Below are 22,105 nucleotides of genomic sequence, written 5' to 3'. Positions count from 1 at the left end.
TTTATTTATAAGTGGTGCTGAGGATCAAACCCAGTGCCTCACACATACTAGGCAAGTGCTCTACCATTGAGCCACAATTCCAGCCCTAAACTATGGAGAATTTTAAAGCTAAAAGTGGAAAGGAGCGATTGACCAGACAGCTACTCAAAAGGAGACTGAGTCCGCTAGGAATTCAGAGCATGCACTCAGCCCTTGCTCATCCAACAGTCCAGAGAATTTCCAAACTTTTCTACTTTGCAAAAAGTTCTTTCATTTCTGTTCCTCAAACTCCAGATTCCCATGGGTAGAAAGAGAACACTCACTGACCTAAGAGACCCCTCTTGAAGAAACAGATAAGGTGCCTGAAGCCATTTTAACCCATTAACCCATCTGCCACCTGCCTAGTATGAGTATGATACAATGGGAAAGGTAGACTTGGCTAGTGCAGGAAAATCCTGCTCATCTGCACAGAGAACGCAAATGCACCCCAACAAGCCAAAAATGTGGGGACAGTTACAGCCTCTACTAGGTTTCCCTTCTTTTCCTTTGTGGAGAAGCTGGAGGATGAGGAATTCCTAATGATGGCTCAATAGGGGCTTGGTTCCCTGGGGAAGTGGGAATTACCCCCAAGGTTGTCTCCTGTAATCTAAATAAATACTAAATAACCTTTCCCCAGAAAAGACCTTTAGCTGTTGGATTAGGTGACTAACTACCAAGGAGAAACTGAGACAGGCCTCCCCTCCCACAAGGGTCATTGCAGCATGAGATCCAAAAAAGCCACAAAATTAATCCCAGACCTGCTTACTGATCTTGAGTGCTGATCTTAAACATAGACCACTCAGGAAAACGGGATTGGCTAAGAAGCTCTGAGAAGGGGTGTTGTCACTGCCTTGTCAGGGCTTAAATAGGGGTTCAGGCAAGTAGTCCAAATGCGCCAGAGAAGGGCTCTCTTTCTCGGGTTCTCTGAACTGCACCATGACCCAAACCCTCAAGTTCTCCTCCAGAGTGTTCCATCGCATCCGCTGGGCTCCTGAGTTGGGCGCCTCCCCAGGCTCCAACTCAACGCTCCGGAGCTTGGCGGACATCCCCGGCCCCTCCATGCCTGCCTTCTTGGCTGAACTTTTCTGCAAAGGGGGACTGTCGAGACTACACGAACTACAGGTAGGAAGGGACAAGTCTCTGTTCCTGGAGCTGGGGGAACTGGCTTTGATAACGCCAGCAAGGACGGAACAAAGGACAGTTGGTGAGAATGGATGTCCATGAATTATTTAAAAAAAAAAAAAAAAAGGCTCGATGGAACTGGGGTCGGGGAAGGTATTTCGACGGGTGCAGAATCAAGGGGTTGCCCTCAGAGCTTTCTCTGTACAAACGTTTCCTGACCCTGTAAGATAAGAATGCCGGAAAGGTAGTGCTGGGGATCCTCCGTGCACATTTGACTGTAAATCTACGAGTTCACTTTCATTCGCTAGGGACTCTTCCTGAAATAGACAGCTCAGGTGGGGGAAGCTTTAGGGATTTCTCCTCCTTGGTTTTGCCCAGATGACCAAAAAGAGGTCCTGAATGTCTGCATGACACAAAATTCCTCCGTTTGGCCCACCACATTCAAACTTTCCAAGACGGTAGAGAAGGAGTTTCAAGCATTGGGGCCATATACTTAGCTGGGCACTCAAGAAGCTCGTGGGTCCCAAACCTAGTTAAGTGCCCTTGGCATTGGCACAAGCCAAACTCAGTGCCCATCCAGGGTATCCTAGTGTCTGCTGCATGGGTTTTCCCAGGTGCAGGGCGCTGCGCGCTTCGGCCCCATGTGGCTGGCCAGATTCGGCACCCTGCGCACAGTGTATTTGGCCTCCCCTGCACTCGTGGAACAGCTCCTGAGACAAGAGGGTCCTCGGCCAGAGCGTTGCAGCTTCTCGTCCTGGGCGGAGCACCGCCGCCGCCACCAGCGGGCTTGCGGACTACTTACTGCGTGAGTCCTCTCTGCCCTCAAAGCTCATACTCCTGACAGGAGTCCTAGTGAGTTGCAACTCAATATATGCAGAGGCTTAGAGAAAGCTTCGCTGTTTCTTGCAACCTTCCAGCATCTCGGGGTTCTCCAATCTGTTCCACCCAAACTCAGGTTGACCCCTGCTCTCGATCTCCACTCACTTCCTTATACTTAGAGACCAGAATCCTGGGAACCGAGGTAACAGCCGGAAAAGGCAAGGGTACAGAATCTGGATAGAATGTAAGATTATTTTGCTCAGGTTACCCGGGAACTCAGTCCTCCCCGCCCCCGGAGGAGGGGCGGGCAGAAAATGAGTAAAGAAGGTAGAAACATGGAAGATGGGCACAGGCAGGGGTAGCTTTTTTTATCTGGAAGGAGGAGACGCAATACTTGGCCACCCCAGTCAAGCCATCTTCAGATATCCCCACCTCCCTAGTGCGCCCTCTCTCTGCACCCCTGCAGGGAAGGTGAAGAATGGCAGAAGCTCCGTAGTCTCTTGGCGCCGCTTCTCCTCCGGCCTCAAGCGGCTGCTGGCTATGCCGAAATCCTGGACAAAGTGGTCTGTGATCTTGTGCGACGACTAAGGCGCCAGAGGGGACGTGGCACCGGGCCGCCCGCCCTGGTTCGGGATGTGGCGGGAGAGTTTTACAAGTTTGGACTGGAAGGTGAATGCCAAAACAAAATTAGGGGTAGGTGTGGGAGACACCCGAGCGATCTCCCAGTGCCCTTACAGCGCCCCCTCCTGGCCAGGCATAGCCGCGGTGCTACTGGGTTCTCGCCTGGGCTGCCTGGAGGCTGAAGTGCCCCCGGACACCGAGACTTTCATCCGCGCGGTAGGCTCGGTGTTTGTGTCTACGCTGTTAACCATGGCAATGCCCAGCTGGCTGCATCGCCTAGTGCCGGGACCTTGGGCCCGCCTCTGCCGAGACTGGGACCAGATGTTTGCGTTTGGTAAGACACAGAAGAGGGTTGGGAATGGGGAAAAGTACAATTTCTCAGAGGTAGTGAGGCATCAGGGTGTCTTTTCCCCATGTAGCCCAACAGCTCGTGGAGCGGCGAGAGGCCGAGGTAGCCACGATGAACCAGGGAAACCCTGAAAAGAACATGCCATCTGGGGCACACCTGACCTACTTCCTTTTCCGGGAGAAAGTGTCTGCCCAGTCCATCCTGGGGAATGTGACAGAGCTGCTACTGGCTGGAGTGGACACGGTGAGGTTCACCCTCTACCCTGAGAGACCCACTTCCGGAGTTTATCCTCCCCAGTCTCTGGTGCCACTTTTCTGCTTCAGGGAATCCCCTATGGTTATGAAGGGGCTCAACTAATCCCTTGATTTAGCACATCCTTGGCCCCAGACTGCTTCATATTCTGCCGCCTCTACTAGGCCCCAAACCTAACACCTAAGACGCTCTCTCCTGCCCGTCCAGGTGTCCAACACACTCTCCTGGGCTCTCTATGAGCTCTCCCGGCATCCTGAAGTCCAGAGGGCACTCCATTCTGAGATCACAGCTACCCTGGGCCCAGGCTCCTGTGCCCACCCGCAAGCCACAGTTCTGTCCCAGCTCCCCCTGCTGAAAGCTGTGGTCAAGGAAGTACTAAGGTGAGGGGGGAGGAGAAGAGGAACTAGAGGAAAGGCTGGGGAAGCAGGGAGAAAAGAGAAAAATGGTATTCTATGGCTGGCCAAAATTGGGTTTGGAAGTTGGAGGCAATGAGAAAGAGGCTACCTCCCCTAGCCTCATCTTGCTTTTCCCTATCCTTTGCTCTGCAACCTAGACTGTACCCTGTAGTACCTGGAAATTCCCGTGTTCCAGACAAAGACATTCATGTGGGTGACTACATTATCCCCAAAAATGTGAGTATAGCCTATGAAGCCCCTTTTTCTGAGCCACTCCTTACTATCTTGGGCCCCACTCCTGTTCTCAGACACCCTTCAAACCTTCCCCTTGATCTGAATTTCTTTCTCTTGAGTACAATGGGGCAGCAGAGAAATAATTCCAAAAGTAGCCCCAGAAAACTTCCCTGTCAACCAGAACCTGACTTTATCCCAGTCCATAGATTTTCTTTTTCATAACTATCCCCACTCTACCCAACTCTTTGCTTCTGAGTCCAAACTGACAAGTTTGATTCCACTCCCACCAGACGCTGGTCTCTCTGTGTCACTATGCCACTTCAAGGGATCCTGCCCAGTTTCCAGAGCCAAACAGTTTTCGCCCAGCTCGATGGCTGGGGGAGGGCCCAGCCCCCCACCCATTTGCATCTCTTCCCTTTGGCTTTGGCAAGCGCAGCTGCATGGGGAGACGCTTGGCTGAGCTTGAGCTTCAAATGGCTTTGGCCCAGGTAAGTGTTAGAGAGCTTATGTACCCAGACTGAGAAACTCAACCCTTCTAAACTGTGAGCTCTTGTCATATGATGAGCATAGGAAAACATGTAAAACCTGGCAGACTTAATCCTTGAAAATATGGCAATGCCATTATAGGTCTGAAGTATAAGCAAGGATATTTGGATTGTCTTTTTGCCTTCTATAATCCCTTACCCTCACTGACCAAGAAGGCCCCTACTGTCCACAGATGCCACCCCAACTATTCTAACACTAATAAAGCCCTTTGCCAGTTAATTCTCCCATTATAGATTCCCTCTCACCCATGGTGATAGCTTTCTTCTTCCCTTTCCAGATCTTGACCCATTTTGAGGTGCTGCCTGAGCCAGGTGCTTCTCCTGTCAGACCCATGACCCGGACTGTCCTGGTGCCCGGAAGAAGCATCAACTTACAGTTTGTGGACAGATAGTCCTTTGAAAGAGTCTGTCATCAACACAATTTCTTTCATCATAGGGATTTTTTGGGCAGAAGATCAAGAGATACACCTGTTCCCAGACAAGGCCTAACTAAGCTGAATATAATGACCGTAACAAAGTGCAGGAGGCAGCCCTGACCCATGTGTGAAGTATGCACTTGACCTATCTCAGTAGGTCCTGAGACAACCACAGTCCCTCCACTTGCTTGGCTCTTTTCCTGGTCATATACAAATCCTTCAGAGCTAACTCAGATTTTAACAGGTAATCTGGGTGGCCTGAGATAGGATTCAACTACTGTTCTTTTGGTGCTTCCACAGTGCTCACTGATGCTGCTGGCTAAGCATTTCTCACAGCATGAGCAAAGAAATTGTGCATCTGCTCTGTACCTGGTTGGTCTCCCTTTAAATATGTGAGCTTTTCAAGAAAGAGGGATGAGACTTTATTTGGTCTTCATATTCCATATCAGGACCTATCTGATTAGGTGACAAAACACACATTCTTATATTGAAACTGGACCATGTAGAGAAGGGATAAACAGCTTACCAGGCTATGTCTACCCCTCTTCCTTCCTTCATCTTGCCCCAAGAAGATGAATCTGCCCTAGACTGGTTTGTGATTAAAAAAAAAAAAAAAAATCTTGGCTCTCTAGTCACTTTTTCTTCTTTTTCTTTGAAACAGTGTCTTACTATGCTGCCCATGCTGGCCTTGAACTCATGATCCTCCTGCCTCAGCCTCCCAAGTAGCTGGTATTACAGGTGTACACTACCATGCCCAGCCTCTCTGGTCATCACTTAATTCCCAGGCAGAGATATCTTTGGGCCAGTCTTGTTTTATTTTTTATATTGAAAATTTTTAATATTGTTAAGTTTTCGAATAAAAGAATCCAAATGTTTTATCCTTGACTTTTGACTTAATCTTCTCTTACTCTCACTTCCTGCAAGACCCTGATCCCCATCTCCTTCCTTGGATTTTCAGATCCCAGGAATGACTGCCAAAGCAATGGGAGGTCTGGGTCCCTGGAAGAGTGGTTTGCAATCCAAAGCCTGACATGTTTCTGTCTGCAGTGGGAACAGCCAAGTCTAGTCTTGCTTTCAGTAAGAGGTCAAGGGGGTGGTAGTGAAAAGTAATTGTAGGAGCTGAGTTTAAAATGGGTTGGGGAGCTAGGCAGAGGCAGCTGACTCTTTGGTGACAGAAGTCTTTTGGAACCTGAACTACCAGAATTGAAGGATATCCTAGAACGGCTACTCTGCCCTCTCTGGAAACAAATTACTACTAGTTTGCTTCAGAGAAAGAGGGTCATAGGAAGGGAAATGTGGAGTCTGACAGCATGAAAGTTGAGTGGGAGAGTGGCCAGAAGCCCGGGGCACTGCAGTAGGAACACTGGAATGGGCAGAAGGAGCTAGTTTCTTAGTCAGCATTCTGGCCCCCGAGAGGCTGGACACAGTACTCCTCTTGTAATGTGTGCAGGTTAACTCATCTTCCATCCAGATAAAACTCTCAACACCCTATGCAGCTCCTCTGCATTCCAAATTACCCTTCCCTTGTTAGGGCTTGCCCCTTTCTCCTGTCCTTCCCCCCATTCCAATTACATGGGTGTTGGTGAAATTTCATTTCACATGTCTTTCTCCTCTGCACTTCCTCTGCCCCATCTTAGACATGGCTCCCTGACCACAGAAACTCCATTAACCATTGGACCTTCTGTGGAGGGAACAAATCATGCAAGATCTACGGAAGGGCATGGTATGCCCAATGCCTTGTACAAAGACCCAAGAGACCCCTCCTCTCAACTCCCTTCTCTACTTAACACTCAAGTCTCCACTTGTATTCCCTTATCACCAAACCCAACTTAAACCTAAAATGACCTGATTTTTAGCACAGTTAAGCTTTAATAAAGCCCAGCCTACTATTGGGCTTTTTGCCCTGGAATCAGTGATAAGACTTCTACCTACCCATACTCTTTCACAGGTAAGAAGGAATGAACAATTGAAGAGGTCAGCAGTGCTCATGAACTTTTTCCTGGAAAAGGATCTCTTTAAGTTAGAAAAAGGGAAGGAGAGGACACCACATTGACCTGGTCCCAACCCCCATCTACAGATTGGTGCTGAAGGAGAGGGAAAAATACTGTCACTGTGCCTGGCTATAGGACCCAGGGTGGAAATGGAGATTGTATAAGCATGCCTGTTATTACTGGATGTGTCTAAGTTTCTATATAGCTCAGGCTCTGCACAGAAGTTCCATGTATGTCACTGAGCCCTACTGGCCAGTATGAGTATTAGTAGTCACTCTGATTTCTAACTCCCATGTAGCCCCCACCAGCTCTTCTGTGAATAGTCTATCTATAAAGTTTGGCCCTCTGTTCCCTCAGGTGGAGGCATAGAGGGATATATCCCTAGGGAAAGTTTCCCACTGAAAGATGGAGGGATTGGCCTCAGTTCTCTCTCTGTTCTGATCTCCTCAGAACTTCGAAGTGATATGCTTCCACATTCCAAGGTGAATCAGACCCCAGTTCAGCTTTGATTCCTATGCTTCCAAGTGCATCTGTATCCCAGCACCATGGACAGCACCTGGGACCCCTTCTGGAGAGGATCAAGGTTTCCTGCCCAAGGATATGTGGGCCTTTAGAAGAGAATAATTTTCTCCAAAACACCCCAAGTGAGGAGGAAGCACAGAATCTTCCCTAAGAGAAGGACCAATAATAAGAAAGGCCTCTGGATCTGACTTTAGCAATGTAAGAAGGAATTATTTTAATGTTGATGAATGGTTCACTTGAAAGACACCATCATTCATATAATACATAATCCCCAGGCCTCAGGAGAAAGGTACCAGGCTTTGGATTGACCCATTTTCTTTTTCAGTGCTGGGGATGGAACCCAAATTTCCTATAGAGCCCTCTCTATGCTTCTGCTTCCAAGAACAATACCTTCCACTTAATACTACTAACTGGGCAAACCAGGATCAGACCTGTGATTCTGAACTGCCATCAAAATAGGTCAGGGGGACTCCCTCCATGGGTCCATATTCACTTCATACCACTTTTCTGAGGAAGCACAGTACCTGAGAAGAATAGAATTCAGATGACCTCCAGAATAAGATGGACATCTCCAACCTTTCCTCACCACCAAGCTCTAACGTTCAGAGAGAGGGTCTAAAGAGTTCTCAAGCAAGTGCTATACCCCTGAACTACATCCTTGGTCCAAGGAGTTCTTATTCTTACAAACAACCACCATCCTTCACATTTGCAGTGTCTATTACCCCTCATGTTTCCATATCTATTATACCACTCAAAACAAAATTCCAAGGCTCTGTGCAACTCCTGATGAAAAACACATTTTGGAATTTGTTATACCAGTTACTATTTGAAATAAATGAACCATCAACTAGTCTAGAAATATTTATGCCTTTGTTGATTTTCTTTGCAATGGCATCCAACCTGTCCCTCGTTTATCCTCATTCCAACTCTATGAGGTAGACAGGAAAACTATAGCTTAGAGATTTTTTCCTAAATCACACAACTTAAAGGTGGCAGGTCTACCCTCCTTAGATAGCATTGAGCACTGCCATCTAGCAGCCAAAGTGACTTATTCTCTGGCAAGTGGGAGTCACAACTTCAACTCAGAACCCACTGCTGCATTTAGAATTCGCAACATGTGAACAGAAGCCTCCCAGCCCTCCAGAAAACCCCCAGATGAGAAAGGAGTCTCCACGTGCATATAAATGATTCTTTATGCCCTTCCCCCATGCAATGGGGGATGGAGCAGGGGGAAGTCCCCCGCCCTCATGCAGGGAACGGGAGGTCAATGTATACTAGTCTTATTGCCAGATGCCCTGTGGCCATGGGATGGGGAATGGGGGTCTACAGCCCCTTTCTTCTGGCATTGGTCCCCCTTTGCCAAGTCACCATGGTGGAGCTGGGGTGAGGGGGGGCTGGAGGCCCTAGGAGCTGAGGTAAAGACGGTTCCTTCCAGGGAAGAAAAGCTGCTCTCCCGACCTGCCCACTGACCATCTCAGGATGAGTATGAGGAGCTGTCAATGGTGGCTGGAATGTCATCCAGGTGTCTACTCAGTGGGCAGTAGAGAACAGACAATGTCTCCAGCCTGAGGCTGCCCACAAAGATCCTCAGTGGTGGGGGCCACTGCCCCAAACACCTTGTCCAGGTGGTTCCTCCAGCAGCCATGAGAGCTTGTGTCTGGCTGATGCATTGACTTAAGATCCCTGCTCTTGGAATCCAGATCAGACGGTGGTGACCCTCATGACAACTTCTCGACCAGAATGGGAGCTGGAACGGGCATCTGGTGGCCGCAGCTGTCCAAGGAGGTGCAGAATTGTATAACCACAGCGCTGAGGCAAGAGCGTCCGCATGCGCTGGGCAGCTGGGGGACGGCTGGTAGCCCCAGTGGGGGGGCCCGTCCGTGAGGTCCTGGGGCCTGGCTTCCCTGCTGTCCCTCCCCCTGCATCTCCTCCTATGTCTTTTGTCTTGTCATAATTCAGCACCTTCCACTGCTGGTTCACTGCCTGCCAGCGCTTGAAGATTCGGTAGACAGAAGAGCCTTCATGAACGATGAGGCCTGAACAAGAAGGATAAAAAATCTGGGATCAACTGCTGTTGAGACTGAGGCCAAAGGTCCTTAAAACACACATAATAGAGTGAGAAGACACAACTGCAAAGGATCCTGAAGAAGCAGGGAAGGGAGGGATATCAGGATACCTCTAAGGACCCCAATGGCAGAAAACAAAGCCATGAAACTGAGGGGATAGACAGGAAAGTTAAGTGAGTGACTAAAAGGAAGATGCTAAGCACATAAGGGAGAGAGAGGTGCCCTCACCTATGCAGACAACATCCATGAAGCCGTACATGCCGTAACAGATCTGAAAGAGCAGATCTTGTCGTTGCCACTTGGCTGAAGGGCTGAGTGAGGACCAGATAAGCCAGGAGATGCTGGCGACGAGGAAGAGCGAGCCCAGAACTATGGCTGCAATCTGGACTTTCTCGATGACTGTCAGGGAGATGGCCTGCCACTGTGCAAGAGAAAAGACTCCAAATGGTCACAGAAAGGGACAGAGTACTGGGTAATGGGCAATCCTGAAAAGGAGCAGGCTCCAGGGGCTTTCTCTACATCCTTTAGGTAGGATTTACATCTGTCTTCTCTGTGCCGTAATCAAACCTAAAATGTGACACTCACCTGACACTATTTATCTGTCTTATTTTACAAAGGCAGAATCAGGCAAGTGCTCTAAAGCCAAAACATCTAGGTATAAATTCCAAATCTTAATTCTATCCCTTACTGGTTGAATAACCTTATGCAAGTTTTTAAATCCCTTTGTGCATCAGGGTTCTCATCTGTAAAATGGGGAAAAATGTATCTAATTAATAGGATTATTATGAAGCTTAAAAGAATTAAAGAGTTAATGTATAACCACACTTGATAAACAGAAAACACTGCATTTGCTATCATTACCATCATCATCAACTTTCTTTTCCTTTTCTGTTGTCCCAGTGCCTGAAGCAGTGTCTGGAATACAAGTGGCACCCAATAAATGTCTTTGTGAATAAATGAATAAATGAAGAAAGGATTTACAGACAGGAAACTTCCATAATGGTGGGGAGGAGTGTCTTTGGAAAAAAAGAGTAAATGAGATAAAATAGGCTTCCTGATGCCTATAGCAGAAAGGCTTTCCCCCATTCTGAGTCCACGCTTTGCACCTCACCTGCAATGGGTTCTTGGTGCTGATCGCCAGGACCTGGTACTTGAAGTAGCAGAGTTCACAGCTCCAGGAGCCCCTCTCACTGATCCAACGAATGAGGCAGGGCTGGTGAGTGCAGCGCACCGATCCGTCACAGCGGCAGGGGCTCAGGAGCTCCCCCTGGAGGAAGTGTGAGGAAAGGACCTGTCAGTCATCACCATCCCACCTGATTCTGTGCTCCTGTTGAGGGAAACCTCTTAAATTCAGACCTGGACTAGGGAGGTAGCTCAGTAGTAGAACGCTTATTTAATATGTGTGAGGCTCTAGGTTTGATCCCCAAAAGTGGGGGGGGGAGACAAAAACCCCTCAGGTCTTTCACCCAACACTGGGCAAAAGGCTAACGCTGCAGCAGAAAAGAAGGAAGTCAGAGTTCAAGAAACACTTCCCATACTAAAGTAATGCGGTATAGGGGTTGGGGGTAAGACTGGGCCTTCTCTTTTCCTAGAACTTGCAAAAGGTAGTTTTCAATATTTCCTAGAGGGAAGGCTTTGCCCTAAGATGCGGAGGGACAGAAGGGTGAGAGTTTCTGAACAATGGTTTCCTTCCCCCATCCTATCATTGTAAAGTACAGCATTTCATAGATCTGATGGAGACTAGAATGGATTATTGGTCTTCATTTCCACAAGGGTAACTCTTGAAGGTGGGAGTGAAGCATGTTCCCCTTTAGTCAAGGAATCATTTCTCATTACACAGAGACACCCTCTGGCACTATCCCGGGACAACTTTGCCCATAAAATTTAACAAAGGCGGCTCTTTGGAATGAGAAAGTTGCAGAATGTGAAGTGAAAAGTGCCCCAGCGGGAGAAATAGTGAGGCAGGGTTCTAGTTTGGTCTCTCCCCAGAAGATGGGAACAGATGCATTCTCCATAGGTCCCCTCAGTCAATGGCGATCCTGGCTAAGGGGAGCAGGAGACAATGCTGTCCCCATTAATGGGAGAGAGGAATCATGACCCCTCCCGGGAAAAAGCTCCACCTCTTCCTAAGGACCCCCGCCACCCCAACCCAAACACTCTCCTGGAATCTCCAGCCAGCTGCCCCACCTCGCCCTATTCCCACCCAGGACCTGGGTCCCGCCCAGCCTCCTCAGGCCCCGCCCCCTGCTCACGGTCCCCGCGGACAGCCCAGGTGCGCGCCCCCCACCCCTCCCTGCCCAGCCAGGTGCCCAGGCCTGACCTGCTCTGGGCCCTGGAAGCAGATCCGGCACTGAGGGGTTCGGAGTCCGCTATCCAGGCTGCTGCTGAGCGACAGGGCATCCAGTGCGCCTGGGGGCGGTGGTGGCGGCGCGGGCGGTGGCGGGGGTCCGGTCCGCCGCTCCTTGTCCCCGGCCAGGCCCCGGGCCCGCGGCTCCGACCCGTAGTACTCCTCCTCGTCGCCGTCGCCGTCCCGGGTGGAGCAGCCGGCGAAAGGCGCCCAGCCGCAGCCGCCTCCCCCGCCCCCCCGGGGCTGCGGCTCGGCCCGGGGCCGCCCCCCGCCCGTCAGCACCAGCAGCTTCAGCTCGTTCAGGAACATGCGGAGCCGAGACTTGAGCATCGTCCGGGCGCCGGGGGGCGGGGGGCGGCGTGCAAGGGGGGCTCTTGGGCGGCGGGGGGAAGGGAAGGGACAAGGCCGGGAAGGGGGCGCGCGCTGGAGAGCCGAGCCGGGCTGGGGTCTTCCGGGCCTGCAAACGCCGTTCACTGCTGACACCACCGGGGCTCCCGGGTTCGCGAGGCCGAGAGGGCTGGTGGCCCAGGGGCGGCAGGGTAGGCAACCATGACCGGGGCAGGGGGCCGGGAGGGGGGCTCAGGGTGCCGCGCCCTGCGGGTCCGGGTCCGGAGCGGGCCGGGCTCCCGGGGTTACGCGCCCGGGTCCTCCTGCGGCGGGGCCGCCCCCCATCGCCGTCCTCCGGCCCCAGTCCCGCTCTAGCTCCCGGATCCGGCTCGGCTCGGCCCGTGCGCTCGGCGGTGGCAAATGGCGGCTCCTTCCGGCGGCGGCGGCGGCGGAGACCCCCCCGGAGCGGCGGGCGGGCGGGGCGGGCGGGGCGGGAGCCGGGGAGCCGGTGAGGGATGGAGGGAGGGGCGGGGAGGGAGCGAAGGATAAGGGGCCGCGGCTGCGCATCCCCGCCCTGCCCCACACGAGCAGGTGTCCCCAGGGGCGGGGCGAGTGTGCTAGCCCCGGCAGGGTGGAGGGAGGGGAGTGGCCGAGGAAGGGGAGTGTGCACATGGGTAGGAGAATAGGTGTGTGTGTGGGAGTGGGTGTGTGTGCGAGAGAGAATGTAAGAAAAGGTAAGTGGTGAAAGGATGCAGGTGTACCGGGGGAGAGGTTTATGCGAAATGCGAGTGTGCACAGAGCTGAGCAATGTCTGAGGTTGAGCAAGGGATTGACTCAAGCAATAAACACTCTTATGCAAAAGACTGAAAAGTGTGCTAGGCATTGGACTGTAAAAGAGAGCTGTGTGTGAAAGGAATAGAATCGGATTATGAGAGAAACAGAAGCGTTTCATTGTAACCATTGTAACACGTCAGGGAGGTGAATGAGCAAGACAAATAGTAGTGCCAAAGGGATGGGAGTATATTTCCTGATACCTTCTTGCCTTCACCTCCACTACACTGAAGACAGACACACTCTCTCTCTTCTCTTCTCCTCTCTCTCTCTCTCTCTCTCTCTCTCACACACACACACACACACACACACACACACACAGCCCTTTGTTTTTATGGGGGCCTTGAGCCTGAGAAACAATTCTCCCCAATCCCTTTTTTTCTTTTCTTTTTTTTCTTCCTGTTTTACACTTAACATCCTCCCTCTCACCCCTTTTGCAAAGCTGAGGGAAAAGAGATTCCAGGGGAGCCCACTGGGTCAAACATGCTGGGAAAAAATTAATTAGTAAAAGAGTAATTAAGGAGAAAGGAGGAGATGGAGCCAGGGACAGACTGCCAAATTAAGGCTCCCAACAGAAAGTGACAGAGAAGAGGCAATGTTTTTATGAAGTATTCAAATGTTTTGGATGGACAAATGAATGAATCAGAAAAAGAGGCTGGGAATCAGGCAGACATAGAGGATAGTTTCTGTTTTAGAGACAATAAGCTGCAGTAGTCTTAATAGGGGGAAGGTAAAGGAACTAGTATATGAAGGGAGTTTGACAAACTTGCAGACATTTAGCTTAGACTTCCAAAAGCCATATAAACCAACCATCCCTAGGAAGGAAGCCAATAAAATATTTACCTCTCCAGCCTGGGCATGGGAGGTGTTTGTTGTTGTTTTGTGTTTTTGCAGTTTGAACCCAGAAACCCATTACTACCTAGGTACATCCACAGTCGTGTGTGTGTGTGTGTGTGTGTGTGTGTAATTATTATTATTTTTTGAAACAGGGTCTAAGTTGGCTAGGCCAGCCTCAAACTTTCAACCCTCCTGCTCACTATGGTGGCAAACACCTATAATTCTACTGTGGAGGTTTTTCTTTTGAGTGTCCCAGGTGCCCTTGCCAGCAAGGGCCCAGAGCTGCATCAGAATGGAAAGCAAGAAGAAATCTATAGCAACATGTCTTCCTGTTTTACCCTGAATCATGGCTTACATTTCTCTTTATATGAACTCTTACGTTGTTAGCCAGATAGTTAGGGAAATTACAAATTTGGATAAAAGAAGTGGCAAATCAAATGATAATAAAATAGTTACAGACTTTAGGGCTACGGGTACAGTTCAGGGGTAGAGCACATGCTTACCATTCCAAGCCCTTAGGTTCAATTCCCCAGCAACCAACCACCCCCTTTTTTTTTTTTTTCCTGTACTGGGGATTGACCCAAGGCCTTGCACATGCTAGGCAAGTGCTCTACCACTGAGCTATATCCCCAGCCCACCAAAAAATAATTTTTATATGGTTCCATATTTTAGACAAATTCCCACAAATGGGATAGTAATCCCTTAGGCCACACTCCCAAAGAGCTCAAAGATAATAAAGTTGGAGTTAATAATACAAGAGAAGTCAGAGATGGGCTGGCACTGTAGCTCAGTGGCAAAGGGCTTACTTAGCAGGTGTGAGGCACTGGGTTCAATCCTTAGCACCACATAAAAATAAACAAAATAAAGACATGCTGCCCATCTACAACTACAAAAAAAAATTTTTAAAGAGAAGTCAGAGAAATCTTCTTCTATCTAGGTGTGTGTGGACAGGAACCTTTTGAAAACAACAACAACTACTTCTGGGCAGGGATAAGGGGTAAGAAAGCTGCACTGGGAGAAGAGAGGGAAGCACAATGATCTCTCTGAGTAGTCATAAGGTTTGAAGAGGGGCACAAGTCATTCTCATATTACATAGTGGTCTGTGGGGAGGATGACTTCCTTGGACATGCACACCCCTATATCTACCTGTCTGTATACAACACACACATCACAGAACCGCAGAATCTTAGTGCTGAAAAGAACTTTTCAGGTCAAGTATTCCAGTTCAGCTCATCGATAACTGTCTCTGCCAAGTGACATCTAGTCTCTGGCTTTAACACCCCCTAGGAGGTTTGGGAGTTGGGAAGAGGGGAGGGAATTACCTTGCCACTCTTCCTATTAGATTATTGTATTATCTCCTGTCCATTTTTAAGTCCTACTTTGGTCCTCACATGGGAATTATCTACTCTATTTTATAAGATCACACGATTGGCTACATCTTTATAGACAGCCTTATCACTGCTTCTGAGAGCTAGTGACTGAGATGCCAAAACCTAACCAAAACAAAAACACCACCTACAAACTGGAAGCAAGCACTTAACAAAATTTTGTTGAATGAATGAGTGAAACAAAGACCCAAATGAGAATCTGTTTTCCCATGGCGATGGAGCGAAAAGATGACAGCACCACCTCTAGTACTCGGATCCCTCATCCTCACACGGACCACAACCTGGCCACCAATACGGAAGAGGCTGAGAGACAAGCAAGAGACTGGAGTAGCGCTCAGGTTCGGCCTTCAGCCAGAAGTTGAAAGCTGGGTGGCCCAAGTTGCCATGGCACCGCCTTGGGCTCCACCCTCCCTCGCCCCCGTGCGCCCCCCCTCCACAGACCGGGTTTTGTCAGCCAGTCCTGTGTCTCACTGCGTAACCACACCTCTGCTCCTCCGAGCAATGTTAAGCGGTCACGTGTGATAGCAACAGGTCACGTGGCTACCGTCGCCCCTCGGCCCCCTTCCCTCAACACTCCCCTCCCCTCATCGCCCCCCTCTCAAAGAGGCTCCGACGGACCCTCTGCGCATGGGTAGCAGTCACGTGTCCCGAACGTCCGGCGTTCGCCCCTCCCTCCCCGTTTCCGCGCGCCTATTTGGCAGCTGGTCACATGGTGAGGGTGGGGGAGAGGGGGCCTCTCTAGCCTGCGGCCTGTGTCTATGGTCCCGCCCGTAACGTCCAGCTGCCCCGGACGGAGCTCGAGTGTATGGCGCCGAAGGAACCGGCTCCGGGGTCCCGATAACGGGCCTGCCCTCGTAGCTCTTGGCCTGCAGTGAGGTAAATGCCGCCACTTCTCAGGAATGGGGGCCAGTCCCCGCCCCCCAAGACTTCCGATGCGTGCGCCTGGCTGGCTGCTTTTGGAAGGGTCGCCCAAGGGCGGGAAGTGGGGCCTTTGTGGTGGTGGAAAGGTGTAACTTTAGGGAGTGGGGTGTAAAATCGTCGATGCTAGATGTGCCATGTGTGATCTCCTTTGTGCACGGCACAGTGGTCCCCAAGAGAAAAGCGTATATTTTTCTTTCAGTTTCACGTGGCCAGAGGAGTTGCTGGTAGAGTCATTGTGTTACCTGAGCGCGGCCTCTGGACTGTTGGGAAGGGGATGGGATGCTGATGATGGTGTTCCTGTGGGAATCGCTTTACTGCTACATGCTGCTATCATCCTAACTCTGGAAGGAAATTTTAATGGTAGATGTCTCTGTGATTGTAGGGTCTCCCTTTATCTGAGAATGGCTACCTCACGATATGAGCCAGTGGCTGAAATTGGTGTCGGTGCCTATGGGACGGTGTACAAAGCCCGTGATCCCCACAGTGGCCACTTTGTGGCCCTCAAGAGTGTGAGAGTCCCCAATGGAGGAGGAGCTGGAGGGGGCCTTCCCATCAGCACAGTTCGTGAGGTGGCCTTATTGAGGCGCCTGGAGGCTTTTGAACATCCCAATGTTGTCCGGTGAGAAGAAGGTAGAAGGGTGGGAGTGGGAGTAAGGGAAAAGATAACCTTTAAGTGGGATGCGTGGTCAGAAAAAAAGTGGGGAACCTGAGAGAATATGGGAAACTGTTATCAGATCAATGGGGATTGAGCAATATGTGACCATTTATTCTGGCCAGGCTGATGGATGTCTGTGCCACTTCCCGGACCGACCGGGAAATCAAGGTGACCCTAGTGTTTGAGCATGTTGACCAAGACTTAAGGACCTATTTAGACAAGGCACCACCACCAGGCTTGCCAGCCGAGACCATCAAGGTGAGTATTGTGGGTAGATCTTGAGAGAGGGATTGGGATCTATGTTTAGAGCTTGGAATTTCAGGTATGGTGTCTGTTTCCAGTGAGTCTGTACCTCCCCCTTCCAAACCAGGATCTGATGCGCCAGTTTCTAAGAGGCCTAGATTTTCTTCATGCCAATTGCATCGTTCATCGGGACCTGAAACCAGAAAATATTCTGGTGACAAGTGGTGGGACAGTCAAGCTGGCTGACTTTGGCCTGGCCAGAATATACAGCTACCAGATGGCCCTTACACCTGTGGTCAGTAGAAAGATGGGAGCTAAAATGGGTTCTGGTTGGTGGTAGGAGGGTATGTATAGTATTTGAGAAGTTCTGTGCTTCATGTCTTCAGTCACACAGTTGTGATTCATAACTAGGAGCACCTTCACCCACTCCTGTTCCCTTTAGGTTGTTACACTCTGGTACCGTGCTCCTGAAGTTCTTCTGCAGTCTACATATGCAACCCCTGTGGACATGTGGAGCGTTGGCTGTATCTTTGCAGAGATGTTTCGTCGGAAGTATGGAACCCCAAAATCCTAAACTGTATCAAATTCTCCAAACCTTTTATTCATCAGCCATTATCTATATATACCATTCCCATATTTCCCTCCATGCCCATCGATCCCCTTGGTGCTGGGGATCAAAACTAGGGCCTTGTGTGTGTTTGGCAAGCATTCTGCCACTAAGCTATGTCCCCAGTCCACTCTGCCCTTTGTTTTACTTGCGTATTACTGACCACCTTTATCTATAACCAGAGTCACTGAAATTTCCTGGAGTTAGTAATTTACTATCACTGTTCGTTTTGAACCGCTTAACACTAGTCATTCCACTACTTTCTTTGAAAATGATCACTACTTAAATCTTTTCACCTCAGGCCTCTCTTCTGTGGAAACTCTGAAGCTGACCAGTTGGGCAAAATCTTTGAGTAAGTACCCAACAAGGAGAAAATGAATTTCCCATTTTGAGTCCTATTTCTGCTGAGCTCTAGATAGCAACAGGCTCTTTCCCTGGGGAACTGGAAAAGGTCCTGACCAGATTTCTTCTGTCCCCACAGCCTGATCGGGCTGCCTCCAGAGGATGACTGGCCCCGAGATGTATCTCTACCCCGAGGAGCCTTTCCCCCAAGAGGACCTCGCCCGGTGCAGTCAGTGGTGCCTGAGATGGAGGAGTCTGGAGCTCAGTTGCTGCTGGTACTAGTAACAGGCATGGGGTGGGATTGGGATGAGAAATGTAGTAGGTAAGAACCTAGATCATTGTAGTTCATGAGACCTATTGGTGGATGGGCTGCAGTTATTACTGCTGTGAATGGCCAGAAAGGGGCATAGAAGTAGCTCATCCCAGGATGTTGGAGATGCAGGGTTTTTCCCCCATAGCTTTCTAACCTTTGCCTCTCCCCTTAGGAAATGCTGACTTTTAACCCACACAAGCGAATCTCTGCCTTCCGAGCCCTGCAGCACTCTTATCTACATAAGGAAGATGATCCAGAGTGAGCATTGGAGTGGCTGCCACAGAAGGAAGAGATGATGCCATTTTCCCTCTTCTGGACACTTGAGTGGAGAAAACGCCATTGAGAAGGCAACCTCTGCCTTTCTCTCTGAGGCTGTGAAGACTCCTCCAGCTTTTTACAGAGAATATTTTGCTGCCTTAATGAAATTTTATACTCACCCTTCCTTTTGAGGCTTATCCTTCTCCTGCCCCCCCCCTCCCATTTCTATACACTAAGGGGTCTATCTCTCCTCCTCTTCCCTACCTTGATATTGGGGTCCTTTTTTTATACAGGAAAACAAAACAAGACAAAGAAATATGGTCTTTTTTTTAATGTTTCTTACTCTGATTGGCTTTGCCATTGGGTGATTTGAAAAACCACTTAAAAGAAGGAACTTCCCTGCACAACTATAAAGACTCTTTCATTAAGTTACACAGGACCTAGGCTGTCAGTGGAGCTCTTTGACTGGAGGTTAAGGCGGCTTATGTTCACTAAGCTTTCTCAAAGTGGGTCTTGCATCTGATTTACTCTTGGAACCAGGCCAAAGCATGTTGAGGTGGTCCAGCATGTAGAAGAATGAAAAAAAAAAGAAATAGCTTTTGAGTGACTGATTCTACCCCACATCCATGCACTCCCAGGCTCTGTCTATATCCACTTGGGAGTTTATATTTTTATATATTTTTTCTATATCCAACAGGGAGTTTTTTCTCCTTTCTTACTTACTCTTGTTCCAAAATATGTCAGGACTTAAAGCCTAGCCATTCAATTAGTTTTAGGGAATGTGGCAAAGGGCCTTTCCTTTTTCTTAAACAAAAAGGGCTTTAGACCCTAAATTTTCCCAAAGGGAGGAATAAAAAACTGAGAGAAAACAAGGAAAAGTCAGAAGGGTCCTTAGTCTCATAGAAAGGCACTAGGGTTAGCTCGAGGGTCCTTCTGATTCCGAAATCTCATTGCTAGCCAAACGCCAAGGATCTATGGGAACAAAGGAGGAGAAGCACAAGTTAGTTTTGAAATTTGGGGGATACACTTACTAGAGGAAGAGTGTATGAGGGAACTGAAGAATATTACCTCCGTAAAGCTAAAGAATAATCCAACACCCCCCAGGATTTTCAGGGCTTCGTCTGAATGCTTAAGAAACTTTTCTCCACACATCTGGCATGTGGAACTCCTGTTCTTGCAAATCTGAGGATTACAAAATGTGTTTTACAGATAATGCAAAGTCCCTGGTAACCAAAATCCCACTTAGCTATGTTCCCAGCATCCATATCCATATCTCCCCTTGTGCCAGTACAGTCCCAGTACAAAGCTGCTAAAGAGGTAATGAGATTCCAATTAAATTAGCCAATGTGGGCATTGTCCTGATCTAGGTTGCTATTTTTCTCCCTGTTGTGCTTCCCCATCCACCAACTCACTGCATTGCAGGAAGGATCATCTTGGTACACAGTTGTGAGGTTGAACAAGCCACAGCAATCAAAACTTCTTTCCAGTTCATGCCTGGTGCTGTTGCTCATGACCCACCAAGAAGCATTGATGACATCTGTCTAGAGAATACAAGCAAAGGGAAGTTATCTCCTATTCCCCTACATCCTGATCTTGGTTCAAGTGTCTCAGTTTCCATGTTCTAACAAAAGAAGTCAACATCCTTTGGAAAGGAATGTATGTCACAATTACAGTGATAAATGTCTGCTTTGTCAGGTTCTCTAGATAACCCTCATGGAGAATTAACCATATATCTCAGAGGAAACGCATGGCTGAAGTAGTGGACCTAGAATGATTTGGGGGAGCAAAGTCAAGACTTAAAAATAAGGAGTTACATCAGAATCCCACTTGGTAAGGTGGGGAAAGGCAAGCAAATACTTGAAAGGGCATCCCCTTACCTGTTTGCTTCGGTCAATAGCCAAACATGAGCAAGAGATTCCAAACTGGAAGATGAAGACCAAACCAAGGATGATCATGTACTGAGAGGAAGAGTTAATGGAATAAAATAACCAGATTTTTTTTATATAACTATTTTTATGTGATGCTGAGGATCAAACCCTGTGCCTCACATGTGCTAGGTAAGCATTCTACCACTGAGATACATCTCCAGCCCCAGTAACCAGATTCTCATATGTTCGTAGAAATTACACAATCATGTCAAGTTGAAACATCAGTTTTTGCTGTTTTGCAGACTATGATACAGGGAAGGTCAAAGAGACATGTCCCTACAATCAGAGTCCCATACCCTTTCTAACTTATTCCTAGACAAGAGCCCAGGTGCCCCTATCATTTCACACCAGGATACAAAGAATAGCAGGACTTGGTGGTGGTTGACAGCACCCACTAGTCCTGCAACTGCAATTAGGAGAAGGAAGACTCCCACAGCAATGACTCCTCCAATGATGTGGATGCTGGACACCAGACCCAGGCCCTTGCCCCAAGCAGCCACTCCAATGAGCAACAAGCCCACCAGCTATAGGAAACAGAAAGCAGGATACATCTCAAAAGAATTCTGGCATACAGCACAGTCAAAGGCTATCACAAAGGGAATCTGGCAAAAACTGGACAATCCAGGTGCGTGAATGGTGGGGGATGGGGGAACGGGTGCTACAGAAACAGCTTTCCTGGGTTCTCTTTTCCAAAGTAGGTCAGAATGGCTGGGATAGGGATAGGGAGACAAGGGAAATAATATACGCATTGAATCCTTAGCGCTGTCTACCACTTGTTTTGGAAAGAGACCGGTTCACGAAGTGAGGGATGGGACTTTATACCCAGAGCCTTCACTTCTTAACCCCCATCCTCAGACAAGGCCCCTGATCACCGGAAGTCTCTCTTCTTCCACGGAAATCCCCAGGAATCCCCTCCTCTCCGGAAGTTCCTGGGAATCTTCCCGGAACCCCCAGTACACCCCTCTCCCCACCGGAAGTCCCCTAGAGATTCACCCCACTCGCCTTTCCGCCGCGAAGCTTTCCCCCACTTCCAAAATCTCACCATGTAGACCACGTTGAGAGCGCACAGCGCATTCTTGGAGCAGGCAAAGCCTCCGCAAACCATCTCCCCAGCTCTGGGGACCCAACTGGTCCCAAGGACTTGGGGGGAGGGTCTTACGGGACCGTCTTCAAGGACCCCGACAGCTTCTGTCTCTTTAAATCGAAGACGGCCAAACTAATTCTCTGCGCCTGCACGGTCCCACCCCTGCCTGTGGATTGGCGAAGCTCGAGGCTAATCCAGGACGTTGATGGCCTGAATGCCAATCAAATCTGCTTTACGTCACCGACCCGCCTCCCGGTCCCTCCTTTAGTTTCTTCATTGGATGAAATTTATAACTGGGGGTCGGGTTTCTAGACTGTTTCATACCCACCGGAGCCTAAACTTCAAAGGCCCGGATTGAAAGTGAGCTTTCAATGCTTAGGGTTGAGAGAGGGCTGATCTGGGGTGGGAGGCTCTGGGGAAGCTCAGGGGAAAAGCGAGAAAAGGGGTTTCGAAAGCTGGACGAAAGGGCTCTGCCCCTCGAAGGCGAGCCTTTCCCCCACGCCCCCCCCCGCCTCTTTCCCCTTGTCTTGCGGTGACCTCATGATGACACCATTATCTTGTTATTGCGTCACTCTGGGGAACGCCCAAAAGAGACAAATATTGAGCTATTTGGCCAGGCCACTCAGGCCTCGGGTTGAGCATAGCACCACCCAGCAAACCCTCACACGTTTTGT

At 49.4% G+C, this 22,105-nt stretch overlaps 4 protein-coding genes across 6 annotated transcripts; 2 read left to right on the top strand and 2 right to left on the bottom strand.

Annotated features, from left to right (window-relative positions):
- Positions 1-954: 954 nt before the first annotated feature.
- Positions 955-4,747, top strand: Cyp27b1 (cytochrome P450 family 27 subfamily B member 1). The gene is made up of 9 exons (XM_076853057.1): positions 955-1,140; positions 1,755-1,945; positions 2,426-2,628; positions 2,714-2,914; positions 3,000-3,172; positions 3,389-3,561; positions 3,735-3,813; positions 4,101-4,298; positions 4,634-4,747. Exons 1-9 carry the CDS (start codon positions 955-957, stop codon positions 4,745-4,747), a joined length of 1,518 nt encoding a protein of 505 aa, XP_076709172.1.
- A 3,738-nt stretch (positions 4,748-8,485) lies between these two features.
- On the bottom strand, positions 8,486-12,607 carry Marchf9 (membrane associated ring-CH-type finger 9). The gene is made up of 4 exons (XM_076853056.1): positions 11,671-12,607; positions 10,462-10,617; positions 9,579-9,771; positions 8,486-9,320 (listed from the first exon to the last, which is right to left on the bottom strand). The coding sequence occupies exons 1-4, from the start codon at positions 12,025-12,027 to the stop codon at positions 8,986-8,988; spliced, it is 1,041 nt and encodes a 346-aa protein (XP_076709171.1). The 5' UTR covers positions 12,028-12,607; the 3' UTR covers positions 8,486-8,985.
- Positions 12,608-15,761: 3,154 nt separating this feature from the next.
- On the top strand, positions 15,762-18,747 carry Cdk4 (cyclin dependent kinase 4). Its single transcript, XM_076854793.1, has 8 exons — positions 15,762-15,956; positions 16,384-16,620; positions 16,779-16,914; positions 17,027-17,194; positions 17,342-17,451; positions 17,808-17,858; positions 17,988-18,123; positions 18,334-18,747. Exons 2-8 carry the CDS (start codon positions 16,403-16,405, stop codon positions 18,421-18,423), a joined length of 909 nt encoding a protein of 302 aa, XP_076710908.1. The 5' UTR covers positions 15,762-15,956; positions 16,384-16,402; the 3' UTR covers positions 18,424-18,747.
- Positions 18,736-21,596, bottom strand: Tspan31 (tetraspanin 31). 3 transcript variants are annotated; one of them, XM_076854794.1, is made up of 6 exons: positions 21,390-21,596; positions 20,704-20,871; positions 20,297-20,377; positions 19,832-19,960; positions 19,488-19,601; positions 18,736-19,391 (listed from the first exon to the last, which is right to left on the bottom strand). In XM_076854794.1, exons 1-6 carry the CDS (start codon positions 21,450-21,452, stop codon positions 19,317-19,319), a joined length of 630 nt encoding a protein of 209 aa, XP_076710909.1. In that variant the 5' UTR covers positions 21,453-21,596; the 3' UTR covers positions 18,736-19,316. The 3 variants fall into 3 exon arrangements, with proteins under 3 accessions (XP_076710909.1, XP_076710910.1, XP_076710911.1); XM_076854795.1 differs by lacking the exon at positions 20,704-20,871 and having other exon boundaries at positions 21,390-21,595; XM_076854796.1 differs by lacking the exons at positions 20,704-20,871; positions 21,390-21,596 and adding an exon at positions 20,897-21,035.
- Positions 21,597-22,105: the final 509 nt, after the last annotated feature.

The sequence above is a fragment of the Callospermophilus lateralis genome, chromosome 4 (assembly GCF_048772815.1).
Source record: "Callospermophilus lateralis isolate mCalLat2 chromosome 4, mCalLat2.hap1, whole genome shotgun sequence".
Lineage (NCBI taxonomy): Eukaryota > Metazoa > Chordata > Mammalia > Rodentia > Sciuridae > Callospermophilus > Callospermophilus lateralis.
The sequence above is the reverse complement of the archived record's forward strand: the minus strand, read 5'-3'. Positions and strand labels throughout refer to the sequence as shown.

Excerpts from the sequence above, each read along its gene's own strand:
- Cyp27b1 (XM_076853057.1), top strand. The coding sequence starts at position 955 with ATGACCCAAACCCTCAAGTTCTCCTCCAGAGTGTTCCATCGCATCCGC. Across the intron at positions 3,562-3,734 it reads GTGGTCAAGGAAGTACTAAG|ACTGTACCCTGTAGTACCTG; the intron begins GTGAGGGGGGAG and ends TCTGCAACCTAG. Across the intron at positions 4,299-4,633 it reads TTCAAATGGCTTTGGCCCAG|ATCTTGACCCATTTTGAGGT; the intron begins GTAAGTGTTAGA and ends TTCCCTTTCCAG.
- Marchf9 (XM_076853056.1), bottom strand. The coding sequence starts at position 12,027 with ATGCTCAAGTCTCGGCTCCGCATGTTCCTGAACGAGCTGAAGCTGCTG. Across the intron at positions 10,618-11,670 it reads GCTTCCAGGGCCCAGAGCAG|GGGGAGCTCCTGAGCCCCTG; the intron begins GTCAGGCCTGGG and ends CACTTCCTCCAG. Across the intron at positions 9,772-10,461 it reads GCACCAAGAACCCATTGCAG|TGGCAGGCCATCTCCCTGAC; the intron begins GTGAGGTGCAAA and ends TCTCTTGCACAG.
- Cdk4 (XM_076854793.1), top strand. The coding sequence starts at position 16,403 with ATGGCTACCTCACGATATGAGCCAGTGGCTGAAATTGGTGTCGGTGCC. Across the intron at positions 16,621-16,778 it reads GAACATCCCAATGTTGTCCG|GCTGATGGATGTCTGTGCCA; the intron begins GTGAGAAGAAGG and ends TATTCTGGCCAG. Across the intron at positions 17,452-17,807 it reads GCAGAGATGTTTCGTCGGAA|GCCTCTCTTCTGTGGAAACT; the intron begins GTATGGAACCCC and ends TTTTCACCTCAG.
- Tspan31 (XM_076854794.1), bottom strand. The coding sequence starts at position 21,452 with ATGGTTTGCGGAGGCTTTGCCTGCTCCAAGAATGCGCTGTGCGCTCTC. Across the intron at positions 20,872-21,389 it reads CTCTCAACGTGGTCTACATG|CTGGTGGGCTTGTTGCTCAT; the intron begins GTGAGATTTTGG and ends TGTTTCCTATAG. Across the intron at positions 20,378-20,703 it reads ACCAAGTCCTGCTATTCTTT|TACATGATCATCCTTGGTTT; the intron begins GTATCCTGGTGT and ends TCTTCCTCTCAG.